We start from the raw sequence: 21,662 nt of genomic DNA, 5'->3' as shown, positions 1-21,662 counted from the left end.
CATTTAAGGCGTAGAATCAATCTAAAAAGGAAATACTGTACAAGAGTCACATGACGGCCCAGCAGAGGACGAAGAGATAAAGAAGGAAAATCTGGAGCTTTTTCTTAAACATTTCGCTTTGTTTTTTCAACATATCACTTCTTCTTTTTTTCTTTGTACAAGTGTGTAAAGTTCACAGTCTGACTGAAGCAAACACACACATGAAAATCACCAGTGTGTGTTTGTCGCTTTGTTTTCTCTTCTGTACAGGTTGTGTGTGTCGTCACAACACACACACACACAAACTCACACCCACACCCACACCCACACACACAGGCACACACACAGGTTGGGTTTAGGTCATGTATGTTGCGTTGAGATTTTCAGCCAATCAGAAGGAGCTGAGCGCCTCCAGAGCCACTTCATAGCAGAACTTGTACTGCTCCTGTGGAGGAAACAAGGAAAAGCAAAGATTAATAACTCACTTTATTTACATTTAACTTGATCCGAGTATCGGCTGATGTTGCAAAACAGTTATTCTGCTGTAATTCATTGTCAACATATTCATCCTTGTAGGAGCAGCAGCTGATTAAGAAATAATAAAATGACACAAATGTCACTGGGAAACATGTCACCATACCAACATAGAGATTCTGGAGATGAGTAAGACTGATTACATTAGCTTAACCTTAACCCTAGTTCTATAAGCACAGGTGGAGATTTCTACTCTCCTCCAACCACGAGGAAGCCTAGCTGACCACCGCCTTGTCAGTGAACGCCTTCGGAGCCTCCAGCTGTGCTCATAGAATTAGAGTTACAATATTGTAACTATCAATCTAACTCACACAGGCTCTGCCCTCTACTGGACTCCATGGGTACAGAGGGTGGAGCCCAATGAATGCACGCCCTGCTTCAACACAACATGGACCCAACCACACTGACCCCGACCAACTACAGGTGTGGAGTTGCTGCAGCTCCCCTCATTCTGTAGGATCTAGACTGCCTCAGTGGAGATTGAGATGGCTGGGATTCGAACCGGGGTCGGCTGCGTACGTGCGTACATGGCATGCGCTCCAACCACTCCACCACCTGCACTGATATTTCCAATTTTTGACCGATTTCTTTTTGAATTAAATCAAAATCTGGAGACTGTCCATCATTTTGACACACTGGAGACCTTCGTCCATTCTCCAGTTTGGCAGCAGAGTGTTGGTTCTTCATTCATTGTTTTACAGAACACATTCAGGACAGTCTGCGCTGCACAATTCACAACATGTTTCGTTCTAATGAAATATCCTGCTTCAATTCTTATTGTTGACGTTTAACCTTTAGACAACAACGGTTTGCCTTCGGCTACAAACTGTTAGCTGCCTCAGACACAAAGGGAGGCTGCACCTTTGTTCACACTCACTGGAAGCTTCATTCAAAAACATCAAAAGAAACTTTTAATGTAAAAAACAGTGACAGTGCAGCCCTGGTGGCTCAGACCACACCACTTTGTTTGACAAAAAGTGTATTGAATTACAATATGCCAAGGCTGTCTAATTAAAAATATATATAATTAAAATGATAGATTATGACAGAATTTTTAAAACCAGTCTCTGGACAGAACCCCACATTAGCTGGGTCATTAAGGAGCACGGGGACATGTAGGAGTATCAAGGCCAGAGGGGGGATCAGTTCCAACAAGACCCTGAAAATGAGTCCATACATCTATATAACCATATGATACTATGTATAGGCTGTGAGGTTTGCACATATCCGGGTAGACACGTCCTGATTGGTTGGTTACATTTATGCACATTTTCAGTGTTGAGTCCAGTAGAGGGCGGAGCTCTGGTATTTTAAACAACAACCTTAAAGCCAACGAGGCTGTGCAAAAGAACAACAAACATTCTGCCATCCTTTGGTTTCCAGATGTGACAGTCCACACATACCTACATCTACATCCCTTTATGACTGACTAGTGAATATGAAGACAAGGCTGGCACATGAACATTTATGTATTTAATACAATCTACTTTAGCTAATACAGTTGTATATTATATTTCCTTCTTTCTAGATTAATCACACTGGACATTTAGAGATTGTCTGGGTAGATGACACTTTTTGTCAGTCTATGTTTTTTTATTGATGTATTATTTTTTTGGTAACAGGAAAGAGAGCTTCACCAGTCAGTAATGTGATGGATGTGTTAGTAACGTAAGAAGGCTGATGAAACTTAATAGTGTGAAATGAAATCATCAGAGCCCTCCATGGTTTCTCTTCATTATCAAAACCACCACTATAGTTTGATCGTCCTCCCCTGATACACGTGTGTCTGTGTGTGTGTGTGTGTGTGTGTGTGTGTGTGTGTTATGATCCTAACCATTGTCTCCACCATGTTTGTCTTGTTGTTCCTCAAAGTTTTCACGGTGTGGAACACATCCACGATGTTCTGCTGCTGGATCATCTCATTGATGCTGCAGATGGCACAGAATGTTCCAGATCGTCCTCCGCCAGTACTGAAGAGGAGGGGGAGGACACAGGATCTTCATCATCAATCAACAACATTGTCATCCTGAATCCCAACGCAATCTCGCAGGAGTTCATCAAACTCAAACAAATGAGGTTTAGACAACAAAACCAACGTTGGGTTTAGACGACAAAACCAACGTTAGTTTTAGACAACAAAACCAACGTTAGTTTTAGACAACAAAACCAACGTTAGGTTTAGACAACAAAACCAACGTTAGGTTTAGACAACAAAACCAACGTTAGGTTTAGACAACAAAACCAACGTTAGGTTTAGACAACAAAACCAACGTTAGGTTTAGACAACAAAACCAATGTTAGGTTTAGACGACACAACCTACGTTACTTCAAGATATGTTTGGAACCTTATTAACCTCAGTGATTGAGTTCCAATCAAAACAAGTAGAAGCTCATTATTAGCCTTAGCCAGCATGTTTGCCAGCTCAACATCGACATTAATAATAATTCATTGATCACCTCATGTGGACCAAAGAAAGTTCCATGCTGTGGATAATTAATTGATATTTTTGTCATTCTCGTCTATATAAAACACCTTAATATATACAGCAGACTGGTCTCTATACTAAGTGTTTTCTCTAAAAGCTTCTTTCAGTGTGATTTGCGGAAAATGAGACATGTGCTCAGCATTAAAGAGCCATCAGACTCAAAGCTCCAAGACAAGAGAAAAATCAATTTCCAGCAGCAGCTGATTGAACCATCATGTTTCCCCTTATCTCTGGTATTAACCAGTCTGTGAAATCAATAGCTGGGTCTGATTAGCCGGCACAGCAGCAGAGAAAGCTCCGTCCCCTTCACTCATTTATGGTAGTTGAATAGAAGATTCAGAGGAGCAGGTCAGGCTTATACTATCCAAATATGTATTTATTCACCGCTACACATCGTTTTTATCATTATTATCTATCATTTTAAAATGCCTTTTAATTTGAAATGATGACACCAAATTGTATACAATACTTAAAGCAGTGAAGCCCATTAAATCAATAGCTGTGGGTATTGATTTGATTTATATTCCCAGAAGACACCAGAGGTTTAACCAATGATTCTGTACAGCATTATCTGCTGCTCAATTGATTGTTGTTTGACATATTTTATTAAGCCACAGTAAAACGCTTTAAACTTAAAGACATAAACTGTTGATTTGTTTGCCATTATTCTGTTCTGAGGTTTCATTAGAAAGGAGCAGGATAGAACAGGTTGTATTTTAAATAGAGACAGAAAAAAACTCACATCAATGCCAGCTGTGAATTAACAATGAGCTGTTATAGAGGAGGCAGCTCGGATGACCTCCATTGAGTTTGTGTTGTTAGTGAAGTTCACTGCAATCTGTCCTCCATAGATTTGACGGCCTTGGTTTTCTTTGGTGTTTAACATTTATTTCACAAGATAAAATATTTAGATACAAATGTCCTTTTCAATATGGAGATCTGCATTCAAATTCACAAAACGTTTGTTTTAACCTGGCTAAGGAGATTATTTAAATAATAAAAGTCTCAGCTGGCTCCTTAAATCCTGGATAATTATTGGACCTAGGATTGTAGGTAGTTTGTTTATATCTATATGTTAACCTGCAAACAATGGCCTTGTAGGCTACTTTAAAAATACACCAATGTTGCAGTCTATACACGTAAGTGAAGACCAACTGACCCGACTGACAATATGCAGTGAAGGGTGTTTATATCAACGTACCATGATGAAGGGCTCAGGTAAGGTCAAAGTAGAGACAGAAGCTAAAATAATGATATATAATCAATGATAATATAACCAGACGATGACATGACTTACGTTGGTTTTGTTGTCTAAACCTAATGTTGGTTTTGTTGTTTAAACCTAACGTTGGTTTTGTTGTCTAAACCTAACGTTGGTTTTGTTGTCTAAACCTAACTTTGGTTTTATCTAAACCTAACGTGGGTTTTGTTGTCTAAACCTAACGTTGGTTTTGTTGTCTAAATGTAACATTGGTTTTATCTAAACCTAACGTGGGTTTTGTTGTCTAAACCTAACATTGGTTTTGTTGTTTAAACCCAACGTTGGTTTTGTTGTTTAAACCTAACGTTGGTTTTGTTGTCTAAGCCTAACGTTGGTTTTGTTGTCTAAACCTAACGTTGGTTTTGTTGTCTAAACCTAATGTTGGTTTTGTTGTCTAAAGCTAACGTTGGTTTTGTTGTTTAAACCTAACGTTGGTTTTGTTGTCTAAGCCTAACGTTGGTTTTGTTGTCTAAACCTAACGTTGGTTTTGTTGTTTAAACCTAACGTTGGTTTTGTTGTCTAAACCTAACGTTGGTTTTGTTGTTCAAACCTAATGTTGGTTTTGTTCTCTAAACCTGAAATTGGTTTTGTTGCCTAAACCTAGTTAAACATATATAAAACAGATAAACAGTAACATGTGTACGATACAGTATGCACTCTCTTGTTACCAAAAACCATCACATTGTTGTACTTTACTTTAATCGTCATTATGTAAAATTATTAGAATAGTGATATTGCTGTGTTTGCTTGAAATGAAGACATTAGCCAACACGGTTTCGGTATGAAATTTGTATAAAATTAAAAATTGCTCAACGACATCTAATTTGAATCTGAAAGTAATTAAATTGTTGGCTATTTACTGTATGTACGTATATAAAAAATGCTCTCAAGTTTTTAAACCAAGTCTGTGTAAATCTTACTTCACAAGTGCCAGAAGTTAAATGGTGAGTTAAGGTTATCTGTTTTTTTTTTTTTCTTGACACATCAGTGGGGAAAATTACGCACGAAAGCGTAAGCGTGTTCTAGTCTCTATCTGTTTACTTACAGACAATGTACGACCGTCCTCCCGTCACCGCCGTCATATTGCTCCTGCCACTTCGCCAACCTCCTGACCAGCTGGAGGATGGAGCGTTTAGAGAGTGGCGTGTCTCTGTAGGCCGGCCAGCCGATGAACTGGAAGTGCTGCACCAGACGGTAACCGTCCTGAGGCTGAGGAGAGATACATGTGGACATCAGGATCTTTATCTCCACAGTCAACAATGTGTGTGGGGGTGTTTTCACACTTTGTGCTTTTCAGGCCTATAAACCAACTCAGAGTGATTAGTCAGCATTTATTTTTCATATGAGAACTCTCCTCAAGACCTCAGACCCTCTGAAAGGAACTGCTTACTACTTTGATGTCCTCCAGAGGTGGTCGGAGTACAGTTCACTTCAGGTCCAAGTTCAAGTTCTTTTAACCTGTTCATTGTGAAACTTTTAATGCTTCATCCACTTTCCTTCATTGGGCCTAAATCTTTTAAATCTTTGTCTCAGTCTAAAAGCTGCTTTGTTGTGGTTTAGTCCAGCAATCGGCAAACTGTTTTTATATGAACCACCACTTTTAATTGTACTTGTAAAGCAACGTGACAGATCAACATTTAGGTTAACATTATGCTTATTTATGACAGCGAATCAACATTTAAATCTCAAACAGACCTGTGATTTTATTCCATGCTGGCAAAATGTATAGTATATAAACTGGGACTTTGTAGTTAAGTATGAGAGCTCTGTACAAGAAGGCTGCCATCTTCATGAAAACATCCACATCTGAGCTGAAATCATTAACCTACTAACCCCCCACCAATCTGGTTCATCTTCTTCTTCAATCAGGGAAGAGTGGGAGGGGGAAAAAGCAATCCAACTGTGGTAAACAGGCCACACAACAGCCGATGGTTGTGAAAGAGATAATTCATCATGGGGAGAAGACTGTAACTATTTGGTCTACAGAGAGACCTGAGATAGACTGACGTCCTGTCTAGGGTGTACTCTACCTTCACCCAATGTCAGCTGACACCCTACCCCCCCCCGGCGCGACCTGGCCTTGAATATAGGATAAGCGGTAGACGATGGATGGATGGATCAAAAGTTGCTTGTCTAAAAAGTCCTTCCTTCCTATTTGTAAGACATCAAACACAGTGGAGTTGTAGGCAGACACGGTCTCATTTAGGACTCCTACTCCAAACTGACAAATAGAGGACTGTTTGTGTATTAACACACTGATCTGCTGAAATTGGTTCTTGTTGCCTTTTTCTCAACAAAGACGACGTCTCATAATGTGTAATTCAATTTCATGGCAGTGACGTTTTCAGTTATGTGGCCCGAGGCGGCTGGCAACCGCCTCCTGAAACACCAAAACACACCACCGCCGCCACACTGATTTACTGCTGGACCTAAAACACACCACCAGATACAGCTGCATCTGTTTCCTCCGTCACTTCTCACTGCTCATTTATCCTCTCTCCTCCCCTAATCGATTTCCTCCATTTCACCTTCTAATCAACTCCTCGTGTAGACGTTTTACTCCTCTTCCTTCGATCCATCACTCACTCTACTTTTAGTTCCCCTCTTCTTTGTATATTTCTCTCTCCCTCGTAGTGGTTGGTGGTTCAGACTCAGTCTCTCAGTGTGAGATGCTGTTGTGGTGATGACATGAGCCATTTCACGCTACACTGGTGATGGGTTTGAGAGGCAGAGAGAGGATATAGAGAGGAGGTGGGGGGTTCACTAACTGCCACAGGAGCATGAAGGCGATAGCGAGTTGTAGCATCATGGATGGCTGAGAAAATGAGATGAAGAGGAAGCAACAAGAGGAGGTGAGGAAGTCGAGGGAAGGAGAGGCGAAGGAGGAACCAGGGGACGACTTCTCTACAACGTCCTCTTCTTATTGCACCACTCTCATTTTCTCTGTGGAGCCCCGACTAAACCAGGACTCAGGTAGTCCAACAGATACAGTGTGTTAGTGGTGTCGTCAGTTAGCGTATCTCCAGCTGCTCAGGCGGAAGTAAAGGTCACAATAAATGAAGAATGCATTTTATGTGTTGGTATATTGTGTTCCTCTGTGTATCGTTCCACTATCTGTTGTTATATGTCAAATATAGGTCAGTGAATGCATCTTTCTGAGTGTTTTATCTGTCTGCAGTCTGAGACAGAGAGTTTGTGGCAGTTATGGACCTGAGGCTCAAGTCATGGTACAGGATCAGGTTGTGGGCCTCTTAAAACAAGAATAGGAATCAGTAAATTCTGTTTTTCATTAACCTTAGGTCCTAGCCTTATCCCTCAGTGAAAACACCTAAAACAATGCACTTAAAATAAATCAGGTATAGCTCCCCAGCCATAAAGCTCACATTTACATTTCATATTAGGGCATTTAGCAGATGCATTTATCCAGTGACTTACAGTAAGTAAAGCTGTAAGGCTTGCATGCATCTGGTATCATTTGAAAAGGAAGAAGGTAAGGAATATGATTCCATTGTAAGGAAAAAATATTTTCCAAAAACAAATAGTAAAATATAAATAAATAGTAATAATTCTACTTTGAGTAGTGATGGATATTCATATCACTGTAAAGTTCCATGGCATGCAGGCAGACAAATGGCAAACGCAAAGGCCCACTGAGCTGGAACAGATTTCATTAAATTCCTCTGTCTCAGTGGATGACAATGATAATCAGATAGTCAGTGCTCTCTGTCCCCCTCGGGTGGCCATATTGAAGCACTACAAGCCATAACTCAACTGAAACTTATATTTACAAAGATATAAATGTCTGAAACTTCATTGTTAAAATACTTCTTAATAAGAATAGGAAGAACAACAGTTGGTGTAAGTATTGTAAATGCTGAAAACCTGTTTTCAGAAACATAAAAATACTTCAGATATGAGGTTTTGTATGCTGGAGGTGCAATTGGTTTCATTTTACGGGTATCCTGCAGTTCTTTTTGTTTGTTTGTTTTGTTTTTAATTGGGGGGCTATTAAGTTAAGCTGTCAATCTGGTCTTCCAACACAGACTGTGGACTGAGGAGTATTAGTGGAGAGTAGTTCTGACCCTTTTAATTAGCCTGTGAATCACTGCTGGTCTCACTGCTAATGTTTAATAGCACACACATGCATATCCCAGCCTTGCATTTAAACTCCAATTCACAGTTTATAAGATTTTCAACTGTATTTTATTGCTAAAACAGACTTTTACAGCAATTACCATACTCATAACAGCCAGCATACTAGCGATAGCATTCGTGATTAGCATTTGCGATAAGTATTCCCGATTATCGAAAGTGAATGTAAAGGTCCTTCATGATATTAAAAAAATCAGTGAAGTCAATCTATATTAAAGTCATGAAGGCCAAGGTCAGCAGTTCATGTGTTGCTTTTTATGTTCTGTACCTGTAGCATGGAATTAGCAAGCTAGCTTCCTAACTAGAAGCCCCTAAATGAGGGAAGCTGATGATGAACTGAGTTAATAACACTGACTCACCAGCTTTTATAATGTTCTGATTGTTTAATTTCCAGTACACAGAAAAGAGAGAAAAGGCCTATGATTGAAATTATACACTGGTTATAATTAAAAGGAGAGAATGACAGACATGACTGGGTGTGTCTCTACAACTGCACATGATGATATGTGTTGTAGGCTTGAGACACTTCAGCTAGAACTCTGGGGTTCAGATCCTCTTATAACACAGACCTATACCAGAAGAGAAGAACCATGGACATCAAACTGGGTCCAAAGAGAATGATGTCAGCACTCCGTGTCAGTGTTTGAACCTTGAACTAGTCCTGTATGAGACGGCTCTGAGTGTGTAAGTACCCTGGCCATGTTGCAGATCCTGAAGATCCGATTGATGATGTCTTCATCAATGTCTGCCGATATGAATTCGACTTGGATGGGACCGTAGCAACACGAACTCTTCTCTGGCCAGTACTGCATACACAGCTGGAAGGAAACAGACAGACAGGGAAACAACATTTACATGGATTTATTTTGGCTCTTGCATGTTCAAGTTTGCTCATACCAGTAGGGCAGCACCATATAGCCTATTAGTTCAGCATGGACATAGTGATGTAATAGTCACATCCCAGCATCTGTGCTGTTCTCAAATTAAGTCTTACACGTCACTCTAGCTGCTTGATACAAAGGAAAACTTTCAATCCCATGTGATTAATTAGCTACCGTCTAGATCGCAAGGTTTGTATAAGTTATGTAGCTACATTCATGAATTGCTGAGTAACTACTTAAAATATTAATTTGTTTTCTGGTAGAAAACGTTAATTAAAAGCTTCTCAGCTGCCACATTGATAAAAGTGATTTGAGGAAGTACTGATTAGTGTAAAGTCTGTGTGTTTGTACCTGCGTTGCGTCCATCTCATTCAGCATCACGATGGATGAACAGTTGTAGTCGAACACCAGCCTCCAGAAATCGCCCATCGTGTTTGGCAAAGGATGCTGGGTAACAATAAAGGCCGCTGGCTGTTTGTGACTCTGGAAGGTTGAGACCACAAATTAATAACAGCAGCAGTGGAGCAAGAAGACATTTCATCAGACATGAACATCCCATAATGTCCACTCACGTCCATCAATGCAGCGTTGATGTAATTGGAGCTCTCTCCATCCACAGATATGAGGAAAGGCAGACATCTGTCCGCTGATAGGACGTCCATACTGCGGTTTTTGTCGTGGTTCCTGGGTAGCAGACCCACGCTGCAGTCCTCTGGGCGGACTCTAGGGGTCACTATGTTTAGAGTCTGGTTGACAGAGAAGAACTTTATTCATCCTACATTTACTTAATCTAATCTTACAAAAACACAACACATTTATTGGATGAAATAGGAGAGCAAAGAACTAATTAGAAAGTTGAGTCTTTTTATTTATTTAATTGTTTATTTGTAGAGGGCAATGCATATTAATGAACACTTGGTGCAAATACATCACTGTGTAAATATGCCGGATTTAGCTAGAAGCTAATTTCCATCCACAGTCCTCAAACAGAGCGACATAAAACATTGGGACATTACATTGTGAAACTCGCCGTTGAGTTTTGTTTACTCATCATAAAAGTAACTGGTTCATTTAACCGTGAAAAAGGTTTCTGTCGACCGTAGCCTCACAAGTTAGCCAATACAAATGCGTACTGAAAAAAGTCCTCAACTCAACACAAGTGAAGAGAACAAGGAAGAGTTAGAGAGGCATTATAGCACTCTGTAGTTCTTCCTGGTTTCCAACAACGTCGCTAAGAGCATGAAGAATAACACATTTTAAAAGCTGCAGAGAACTGCATCATCATCTCCAGTGTTTCTGTCTTCCGTATGGTGATGTGTGTCCCAGTGAAACAGAATGGACAGGAAGGACATAAACTTGATTTGATGGTTGAAAAGATGAGCTCACCACCTTCTCTCATGCATAGTCCTAATGAATTTAGACCTGAACCCTCAGGGACTATGATGACATCATCTGGTATATGAAATTGCTTGAAAAGGTATAAATATGAATGGCACAGAGATTTATCAAGTAGTCTTGATGACACCAAACTAGAGGTGTAACGATTAATTCGATTAATCGATAAATCGATCGTCAGTCCTATAGATTCTACTAAATTGATCTGCTAAAATAAATAAATAGAATGAACCGTTTTGGCTTCACCAATAATAGATATAAATGCATTTAATCGGATTAATCGTGATTTTAACGTATGATTAATGTTTTAATACCTTTAAGACACTCTCTCCCCTGCCAGCATGTAGTCTATTGAATAATGTTCAAAATAAATGAGCAATGTTTAATTACATTTTTGTATTCAGCATAAAATATTATACAGGACTATGTATTATGTTATTAAATATGTTATTTTTCACATTTCAGAAGAATACACATAGTCTCACTTGCATTATTGCATGTTTATTTCATGGATATAGAATTTTGGTTACAAGTTACTGAATCGAATCGTGGTTTACAGAATCGAATCGAATCGAATCGTTAAAAAAAAAAAAGATCGTCCTTGAATCGAATCGCCAACTACTGTATCGTTAATCGAATCGAATCGCTGTAAAGCCAAAGATTCACACCCCTACACCAAACACTTCAATCAGATCTACAACTGTAGGTTTTTTTTAATGTTTTTTTTATGCCTGATTGGAACGTCTTCCAGCCTCTGTTCTTATGATCCGAGAGGTTTAGTCAAATAATCTATATACTTGTTTTAGTCAAAACTTGACTTGTGGGTAATTGCCTCAGGTAAAGTCTGCAGAAATTCAGACTTACATAAAGTGTTCATGAAGAGCCTCAATGTCAGAGAATGGGGAAGTTGGGTTTGGACCTAGCTCTGCGATGCTAAAAGTTTCAGATTGATTGATGGATAGATGTCATGATATTATTGGTTTGTATTAGTCGTCATATTTTATTTTCCAGGAAGGAAAAAATATTGGATTTTTTTATAGATTTTTTTTCCATAAAAATGTTGCATATATTGTTAAATAGGTGAAGAATATGAGCAGGATGTGATTCATTTCAGCCCAAACAAGGAATGAATGTAAGTCCAGTTAGTGTTTGAGGGCCCTAGTTTCGTGGCGCAGCGCAGGGTGGCGGAGCCGGCGCAATGCAAGTTTCGACCCGCGCAGCCTTGCGCACCGTCAGTTTGGCAGTTTGGTGGATCGCCTGCGCCAAGATGGGTGTGGCGGCGCAGCAGGGGGAGGCGTCACAGATTCAGCTTGGCGTAGCGGAAGTTTCGTGGCAAAAAGCCTCGCCGAGACTGCGCTGAAAGCTCGCCAGCTCCGACCTGGTCTACTTTCGGCGCAAGGCGTAAATAAAGTCCATTCATTCAAGGCGAATCACAGCTGGCGAGTGGAAGTTTGGCTGACGGCGCGCAGTGCGCACACGTCACCGAGATCTCACAGGCAGGTTTCCACAGTTCCAGGCACATTTAAATGCAATAAATAATCACAACAAACACTATTTAATGCAACTAATTGAATCAACACATGAATTTATATCTATATAGATTGTCCCGTCACATCTGACGTCAGATCAAAGGCGGATGGCACGCATAACGGAAACTCAGCCTCTCGGACCAAAACATCTCCCTCTCTCTCTCCTGTTTTTTATAATATCGGCATTGTTATTATTATGATACGCACGCACAGCGCGTGATGAGCGTGGTGGGAGCGGCGGCGCTGCTTCTGTCATCGGGTTGTCAAGTGACGGAACTTGCACTGAACCTCCCCTAACGCATTAAAGGAGAGGAGAGGAGCTCATTTGATTGGTGAAGATCTGAATCGGCTGTATTAATCCCAGTCCACGCCTCGTCTCCTCCTCGTCTCCAGTGTTGGGAACGTTACTTTAAAAAAGTAATTAGTTATAGTTACTCACTACTTGTTCCAAAAAGTAACTGAGTTAGTAACTGAATTACTTTATAATAAAAGTAACTAGTTACCAGGGAAAGTAACTATTTGCGTTACTGTAAAAAAAAAAAGTTGCTTTATGTCAAAGAATTTGGATTTTTCTTGTAATGAGATGGCAAACTGTAGTCTTGTAGTCTAGCCTACTCCTATAGTCGCGTAGCGTGTAGTCTTGTGTATAATAATTGAGATCGCATTCTCCGCACCTTGCATGCGGGAATAATTAAAACTTGAGGAGAAATTATACAGTGGGAGACGCTGTCTGTCATATATCACAAAACAGGGTCAGAGCGCACAGCAGTAGACATAATGACGGCGAGACCCCGGTGCCTCCACGAGCCGCCGCGCCGTTCATCATCATCATCACCACCGTCTTCACCATCCGCGCTCCACAGCTGCACCGGATTCCCGTCCAACACCAGAACGGCGGGACACCGGGGCCCGCGTGGCCCTCCGCGTGGCCCTCTGCATGGCCCTCGAGCCTGCGCGGTGCATGAAACTTGCAAAGTCCAGGCGGACACACCCCGTCGGCGTGGCGCAGGTGCGCTGAGAGCTGACTGCGCCTGGTCTACGAAACGTGTTTGCTCACCTGGAACTCGTCTTTGATCTGACTGGAGTTGGTCTGCGGGTCCAGTCTGCTGATGTTGTAGTAGATGGCTCTGAACTCACACACTGGTATGGCTGTATTCCCACATAGACATGCCTCCAAGATGGCGTCATGGACAAACACATACTGCTCCTGCAACAAAGAGTCACACTGTGTTTTAATACAAACCGATCATCATTCTGTGGCTGATGATGATCACAGACATTTCTCAGTGAATCCTGGGACGGCGGGATGATACAGGAATATATGATCATGGGGATAAAGTCACTCAAAATAAGTTGATCATGGTGGATTTCAATTATCAGGATGATCGTGATTATCGTGACGTGAAATAAAAATACAGGAATTATCAGAACAGCCTCACATAATGATGTTATTTATTTATTTATTCTTTATTTATACAGGGCTATTTTATGACTCATCATTATCTAATTGAAGCTTGTTTGACTAAAAAATAGATGTGTCCTATCTGAGATTTAATAAAAAAAATATTTGATTCATGTGGGATAACATATCTTTTAGTGTCATTTTAAGAATATTTTTATTATTTTGGTAGGATAATCCTTTCTTTCCATATCTTCGCATGCATCTAATGTGATGGACAGATGATGTTGTATTTTGTACATATTGTTAAGTTTATTTGGCTTTATGAAAAAAAAAACAGAATCTGCTGCCTCTTCAAGTCTCCAAAGAAGCGTTCCTTCTCTTTGTGTGTGAATTAATTCATGTGTGCAGCCTGATGGTGAATTAAAGGGAGTTGTGTCCTCCAGTGTTTCTGTAAAAACACCAGCAGCTACTGTACATGTTCATTTTCCTCTCACGTCATCTTTGCAATTTATCTACACTTGTTTAATTTTTTTATTTCTCCGTTTCCTCTCACCCTTCTGTTTTTCAATTTGCCTTGCACTTTCTGCATTAGCCTGTCTGTCTGTTGAATGTTAATTGTTGCCCTTGTAGCAGGGAGGAGAGTTTTAAAAGCATCAGTGAAATGTCCTCTGTTGGCCATTACCTAGACACACACACACACATGCGTGCGCGCACACACCCACACACAATTGCTCTCCCTGGTGCCTTTTAAAAGATTAATTGCTTTGTGTTGTGCAGAGCAGGATTATAACAGCGTCAAGCAGCTTCAACACTGACACAAATTGCTCCCACACATATTCAAAATGCAGGATGCATTTAGCTTGGTTTCAAGTGTGCACGCACACACACACCCGCACACACTAACACACACACAAACGCACACATAAACGCACACACACGCCTCTCTTTCATACTGTCATATGAAAACACTCAAAGTGAAGCCCTGGTAACTTTCTAAAGCCCTTTCACAAGTCAATTTCAGTCTCCAGGTTCAGCTGTCAGGTTGAGAACGAGGCTGTCTGTCTTTATTCCTGCTACTGTTCATCAGATGTACAAATGGAAGGCAGGATGGATGAGGTCAGGTTGAGGAAGTTTAAAGGAGAAATGAATGCCAACACCCAACGTTTGAAGGCTCTTTAGAAAACGATTGATAGAAACTAGAACAAACAGTGAAAATGGCCAAAAACCAACATGAGTGTTCAGCTGACAATAAGGAAGAACTTTTCAGGAATGAGATTCTTAATGATTTACTAAAGAGAAAACAAACCAACTCTGTCTCACATCATATTGATGAGCGTAATAGCTACGTTGGTCCACAGTAGTAAAGCATATTCATTGTTCAACCCAAACATGATGCAATTGCACACAAGTCAATGCAAAGACAAATTTGAGCCTTTTGAGTCCTACATCATTAGATCAGTTGGGGTAAGTTAATCTGTGGACTTTGGTGTGATTGTTTTTGTATAAACTAAAAATAAAAAGCCTTTGACCCTAAAAAAAACAAAATCAATTTCCAACTGGCATGGAGTTTTGGTTTCTCACTATTTGGAAAACTTCAAAAGCAATGCAATGTCAAACTTACAGTGTGAAAGTGTGTGTGTGTGTGTGTGTGTGTGTGTGTGTGTGTGTGTTTGAACTAGTGTCATCTATTATTCAGGTAATGTTTAATATTGATAGGCTGATTGGGATGGATGATATCAGACTGCTTGAAGAACTGAGATGCTTTTTTATGCTGCTGCTGCTCAAACCTGAACTAGAGAAGGACAGATACGTCTGAACGCATCAGAGATGTAGATGTTAGTCATGTTTTTGTAGAGCTTCTCGTCAGGTCTACAGACTGCTGTATTTCTCATTAGTGCCTAAGGATTTCTTCCTACTTGGATTCAAAGTCTCTGTACATAATGTTTCATCCTACGGTCGTCCAACTAAACAGAGTGTCTCTTGTCGATGGACATACTAACCTCTGTCTGGACCATATTGACTCGTTGTGATCTCAGCTCTCTGATGCAGTTGAAAATGTCCACCACACCTTCATTCTCTGCCATGTCCAACATGATGTCCACTGCTATGAAGCAGCCCGTCCTCCCTGCACCGGCACTGAGGAGACACATACACAACCAATGTAGATCTGAGGACTAGATGTAAAACATGTTGTTTTCAGTGCTTGATAACGTTGTGATATGAGGATTCATCAAAACATTGACATAGTAAACAAGTTGTGTGTCCACCATCGGACCTGATCTATCTATCTAGCTGATTAGATACATAGCTACATAGCAAACTGGATACCTAGTTAATTTTATAACTAGATACCTAGCTAACTATCTCAATACTTAGTTACATAGCTAACACCTAGAAAACTAGCCAGACATCCATCTCCAGAGCTGTGCCTTCTCTCTTCCTAGTGAGCTGTGACAAAACATCCCAGCCTCACTGACAACAATCTCCATTTAGTTTTTTCCTCGTCACATGACCACTGAAAACTGTTCAATGTCTCATCTACTTCAATTCTATTTCTATGAGGCAAACAGGACAAAGAAAAGATGGATGAATTGAATGCAAAGGAGGGAGAGAGGGGGGATGTTGGGGAGACGTTATAGAAGTGGTTGTGATAGAAGTGGCCATCACAGGGAGAGATGAAGGGAGGAGAGGGTGCTGAGAGGGTGAGGTATGGAAGGATGGGAGAGGGGGGAGAAAGCTTATCTTTCACTTGACAATCCTCTGATGGTTTTCAGGGACAGAAAGAGAAGAAGGAGAAGAAGAGGAGGAGGAGGAGGTAACTCCTCAGCAGATTACCTGTCAACCTCTGTGATTAATGTCGAGACCAGAATACTGCTGCTCCTCTGTGTGTGTGAGTGTGAAGGCCTCATGATACAGTCCAACAGCATCACACTGGCCCCGGATATTGGAAGCGACTACCATAACTTCCTGTCTGTCTGTCATCTACTACAGCTGTCTGTTGAATGTCTCCTTGACTCGTTTCCTTCCCTCTCTGCCTGTGTGCACTTCTTGTTTCATCTTATAGCATGTCTGTCTTTTGTCCCTGTGTGTCTCTGTGTGTCTCTGTCCCATCAGTGGAATCAGAGTATTATAATGAAATCTCTCTAACAAACAAGCTGACCCCTCTCGATTCCTTTGCCCTGTTTGTTGATCGGGTGGTTTGGCTAAGCTAGCGGTCATAGAGGAAGTAATCACGTAGCTTGACCCGGATGTTTGCCGTTGCTATGACAACAAGTGAAAGCTACCGCTAGCTTAGGCAAACTACCTGCTCAATAAACACAAATAAGATGACAATTTGGCCCATATAAAATTAACCAACAATAACCATCAACAGCCATTACCTTATTTTTTCGTGTTTTATCCTACGAATATCAAAATGACGGCAGTGCGCATATGCACCCCTGCAGTGAAAAATGGCTTCCATTCCTTTCATTCATAATGGAAAATGCAGCATAATGCAGCATTTTAAAGCTGTTCCGGCATTAAAGTACGTTTTGATGACATTCCTAGCGAAAAATATGCATTTTGTTCTCATATTAATCCTTCAGTGAATGTATATGATCTTTCGTTTGTTGGTTAGGGTTAGGGTAAAAGTTAAGGTTAGAATTGGAGGAGCCTGGGATCGAACCAACAATTTTGCGGTCGCCGGCTAACCCCCTCTACCTCCTGAGCTAAACCCCGCGAAGGCTATGGTCAGGTTTAGGTCTGATGGTCTCTAACTACCAGCATAAAGCTCATTGTTTACTTAACTACGGCTCTATGTAATATGTAGGAAATCATACGAAAATATCGTACTTTACTTTTCGTACTTTTTAGTACGAAAGCTGAGTGAGAGCAGCCTGTATTATTGGTTGGTACTATCTGATATAAGCATGCGCCACGTTTTGTTTTACAGGAGGAAAAAAATATTGCATTTTGATACAAAACCATGAAGAGAAATATTTTTTGTCTTTTTTTTTTTTTGGCTTATATTGTTAAATGAACAATGTGGCCGATGTGATTTTTTTTTTTCATTTCAGCTCGACTAAGTCTACCTCTATGACAGCTGTGTGGTCTCACCTGCAGTGTGCCACGATGGGCCCAGCATCAGGCGGGTTGAGGAACTTGACCTGTCGGATGAAGCCCAGCAGTCCAGTGGCATAGCAGGGGACACCATGGTCGGGCCAGCTGGTGAAGTGAAACTGACGGAGTTCACGGATCTCATGATGACCCTTCTGAAAAAAGGAGAGACGTTCACTCAGTAGTATATCTTATTGTGGTAACTGCAGAAAACAGACTGTCTGACATTCTGTCTGTTGATGATGACGAATGCTTTGAAGCCATGAGTGTTATCATGTTTCTTCTGGGGGACTGACAGGAAGACACATTTACAGCAGGGACTTGAGAGGCCTCTCTGGCTTCAGATGGAAAATAAATCGATGTGGTGGATGTCGAGGAGGCACTTTGGGCCACTTCTGGGAACCAGAGACTGGGAGAATTATCGTGCCTCATTTGCCTAATTTACAGGGGAGATTTGAGGAAACTGATGGCCATTTTGGCTCTAGAAAAAAGATTAATTGATTTGACAAATCTCACGATGGCCCTTTAGGGAGCGACTTACAGGAGAAATGATGCCATGGTTCAGTTAAGCTGCCAGACGTTTTAGATTACTCACAGTCATCCCAGCTCGTTTCTGTACAAGACATCTGAAAGCTTTAAAATACCGTTTTATTACAACTCAAACAACATGGAAAATGGAATGTGCTTTCATTTAAAAATTTAATTTTGAGGAAAGTATAATTTTGTGGCTTGCCAAAAGACACTCAGGAGGAAAGTGTTAGCTGACAGAAAAACATAATTAATTTGACAGTACAGCACTGATTGGATGTCTTCTTCGGAAGAGAAGACAGACGTTGCTGAGATTATCAGAGGGAAGAAAACATCCACCAGATAGTAACGTTGGAAAAACATAGGGACAGTTTCCTGTCTGACAATGGGGACATTATTAAGGTCAACTTTACAGCTTAGAGTTAAAGTAATCTGAGTAGCTTAATAGCATTGGTAGCGTGGTAGCAACCTGCCAATCACAAGGTAGCCCTGCCTTGTATTGTCTTGTATCCCCTGCTTCCTGGTCAATTTGACTCTAAATGGGCCATAATTCACTATATAAATATAGAGATAATAAATCAAGTGAGAAATCTTTTTCATGACTGTGAATCAGTGCAGCTGTGTCCTTCGTTGAGCAGCTCGCAATTTGGTCGGGGTGTTTTTCAGTGTTGAGAAAGCCTTGAAGTCCTTGAGGTTTTGTTTGGAGGCTCAGGATTGTCAGAATACTTACTTTAGGACAGGACTAGATGTCAAATCTGACTGATTTTTACACACCAGTTTAAACTTGTTTATGTTGTTTCTTGTTTGCTTTTCATATTACTAGGCTCAGTTACTGAGGTCTTTGTTTGTATTTGTTTTCTTTCAGATGGTTAATAGCTGTTAAAGAGACACTTTTGGTTATATGGATTTATATGATTTTGATTGCATCCACTGGTCCTTTCTGTATTTGTTTTGCCTCCTGGCTGTGTTTTGCAATAAACTAAATCCAGTTGCAATTAAATAAAATTGCTTTCTTTCACCAATTCCACCTGATATAACGTTGCGTCTCCTTTCCCTTGCGAGCTGGATCATAAAAGTATGAAGGAAGCAGTGGACACGGATGTGACTCTTATCCAACAGTAAGTAATTAAACATGTCCTTAACCACAGAGCTGCTGCATAGCTATAAACTAGCCTTTTATTTAGGTATCAGAGCAGCGACACCAACTTGAACCTGTCACCAGAAACGTATATAGAAATATCCCAGCTGTTTGACAACTTCAGAATGCATCATAAGCTGTGCATCTTTCCTTCAGCCTCACTAAACATTTCTGCTTTAATATTTCAAACCAATCTTTTCCCTTATTCGGTTGTAAAAGAAACAGGGTTTAAACGTAAAGACATGGCCTCCTCATTTGACTTTACTCTCCACGAATGTAAGTGTAAGGCTCTCATTCAGGCTCAAGGTCTGAATCTTTTGTTTTGGTGTATGCTTAAGGATGAGGAGGTGAAAGACAGGAAATAGACTGGGTGGGAAGGAACAGAGGTCAGTTCAAGTGGGACAAAGAAACATGAGGAAAGGAAAGGAAAGGAAAGGACAAATGACAGAGAAGGAAATACACATCTGAGAAAGCCATTGGATGACAACTGGACTCCTTATTGCTGTAGAATTACTTCTGGAGTTCGATGGCCGTTGTATGGGGCTTTGAATCGATGATATCAATGCTGTTGTTAATATTGTCATTTCTCACTGGTTTTATAAAAAAATCTGCATTTCATGGCTGAACGGGCTGAAAATGCCATCTACTGTTTTAAATCAGTTCTGAGATGGACTCAATATTACACATCATGAAATTGGAAAAGGTTACAACATCTAATCCGACTCTCCTCCACATAGCGTTTATCATTTTACTGTGTAACATTACAATCACATCAAAAGTCTGTTCTCTCCTTTATATTTACTGGTTATTAATCTGTCATCACATTACAACATCTGGTGATACGGTGTTAATAACCGATTATCTGCTGATAGGCAACAAATCCAACGTTAGGTTTAGACAGCAAAACCAATGTTAGGTTTAAACAACAAATCCAACGTTAGGTTTAGACAGCAAAACCAATGTTAGGTTTAAACAACAAAACCAACGTTAGGTTTAGACAACAAAACCAACGTTAGGTTTAGACAACAACACCAACGTTAGGTTTAGACAAAACCAACGTTAGGTTTAGACAAAACCAAGGTTAGGTTGAGACAACAAAACCAACGTTAGGTTTAAACAACAAAACCAACGTTAGGTTTAGACAACAAAACCAATGTTAGGTTTAGACAACAAAACCAACATTAGGTTTAGACAACAAAACCAACGTTAGGTTTAGACAAAACCAAGGTTAGGTTGAGACAACAAAACCAACGTTAGGTTTAAACAACAAAACCAAGACAGAGGTTGCTTTCATATGAGCAATTCTAGAGTTATACACACATATTTGTATTGAGTTTGAATAAGTTTTATTGATTTTCTCTTGAACAGCTTCTCTTTGAATTGTGTGTTGAATCCGTGTTCTCTTTGTGCATCTCTGTTTCCATCCATCCATCTGACAGCTTATGTATTTCAAGAAAGAACGATTTCAAGCCTTGCAGGAGAGGAAGAATGCATTAAGTTTCCTTAACAACCTCAAAGAGTGAAGAATGAATGTGATCATGACATTCAGGAGCTGAAGAGTGGGAAATAATTGCTAAGACTTAAAACTGAGTTGTTTCTGTTTTTTGTGGCTGCTCCTCACTCTCCTGTCTGGAAGTGTCTGTGAAGCTTCAGATCAATTAAAATCACTGGACTAGAGATTTGATTGAAGGTGTTGTTACAGATATTAACCTACCCAGTAGTATGGTGGGTCCACTCCAGTCAACTGAAGACAGGTTGTCTCTGTTTTCAGTTACACTGTATGGGTCTGACAGAATTTCAGGCCTTGTAAACAGACCCACTTCAAGGGGGGGTTCCTCCAGTCCATCTGTCCTATCAGTGCTGATCCACCTAGCCGTGTTTGTTGTCCTGTAGCTTTGTGTACACTGCTGAGTCCGCAGTCTGATTGTTTGTTTGGTTTCTTCAGATCTGAGTGCCATAGACTGGATTCATGTTTTGGATGAAGTCCATGGTGTAAAATAAGTCCAGTAAATACTGAGAAACTGTGTTTAGTAAAATCTTTCAAACGTCTCAAACGAGATTTAAAGTTCTCGGTTAAACTGGTTTCAGATTGAGGAAAGAATTGAACAGGATCTGAATAAAATCAGTTCAAGAAAATAATTTGATTTACTTTGGTTTTGTTGTCTAAACCTAACGTTGGTTTTGTTGTCTAAACCTAACGTTGGTTTTGTTGTCTAAACCTAACGTCGGTTTTGTTGTCTAATCCTAACGGTTTTGTTGTCTAAACCTAACGTCGGTTG

General features: G+C 40.3%; 1 protein-coding gene across 1 annotated transcript in view; it reads right to left on the bottom strand.

Annotated features, from left to right (window-relative positions):
• Positions 1 to 359: 359 nt before the first annotated feature.
• The window catches only part of ptprt (protein tyrosine phosphatase receptor type T), a gene marked incomplete at its 5' end in the record, with an annotated part of 328,852 nt that continues 307,549 nt past the window's right edge, over positions 360 to 21,662 (bottom strand). Inside the window, 9 exons of the mRNA XM_084025273.1 lie at positions 360 to 424; positions 2,348 to 2,483; positions 5,306 to 5,469; positions 9,105 to 9,230; positions 9,645 to 9,776; positions 9,866 to 10,039; positions 13,275 to 13,424; positions 15,620 to 15,755; positions 17,718 to 17,872. Coding sequence (XP_083881399.1) covers positions 371 to 424; positions 2,348 to 2,483; positions 5,306 to 5,469; positions 9,105 to 9,230; positions 9,645 to 9,776; positions 9,866 to 10,039; positions 13,275 to 13,424; positions 15,620 to 15,755; positions 17,718 to 17,872 — 1,227 coding nt within the window. The 3' untranslated portion in view covers positions 360 to 370. The remainder of the gene's footprint in view (positions 425 to 2,347; positions 2,484 to 5,305; positions 5,470 to 9,104; positions 9,231 to 9,644; positions 9,777 to 9,865; positions 10,040 to 13,274; positions 13,425 to 15,619; positions 15,756 to 17,717; positions 17,873 to 21,662) is intronic.

This window comes from Eutrigla gurnardus (assembly GCF_963514095.1).
Source record: "Eutrigla gurnardus genome assembly, chromosome: 2".
Lineage (NCBI taxonomy): Eukaryota > Metazoa > Chordata > Actinopteri > Perciformes > Triglidae > Eutrigla > Eutrigla gurnardus.
The sequence above is the reverse complement of the archived record's forward strand: the minus strand, read 5'-3'. Positions and strand labels throughout refer to the sequence as shown.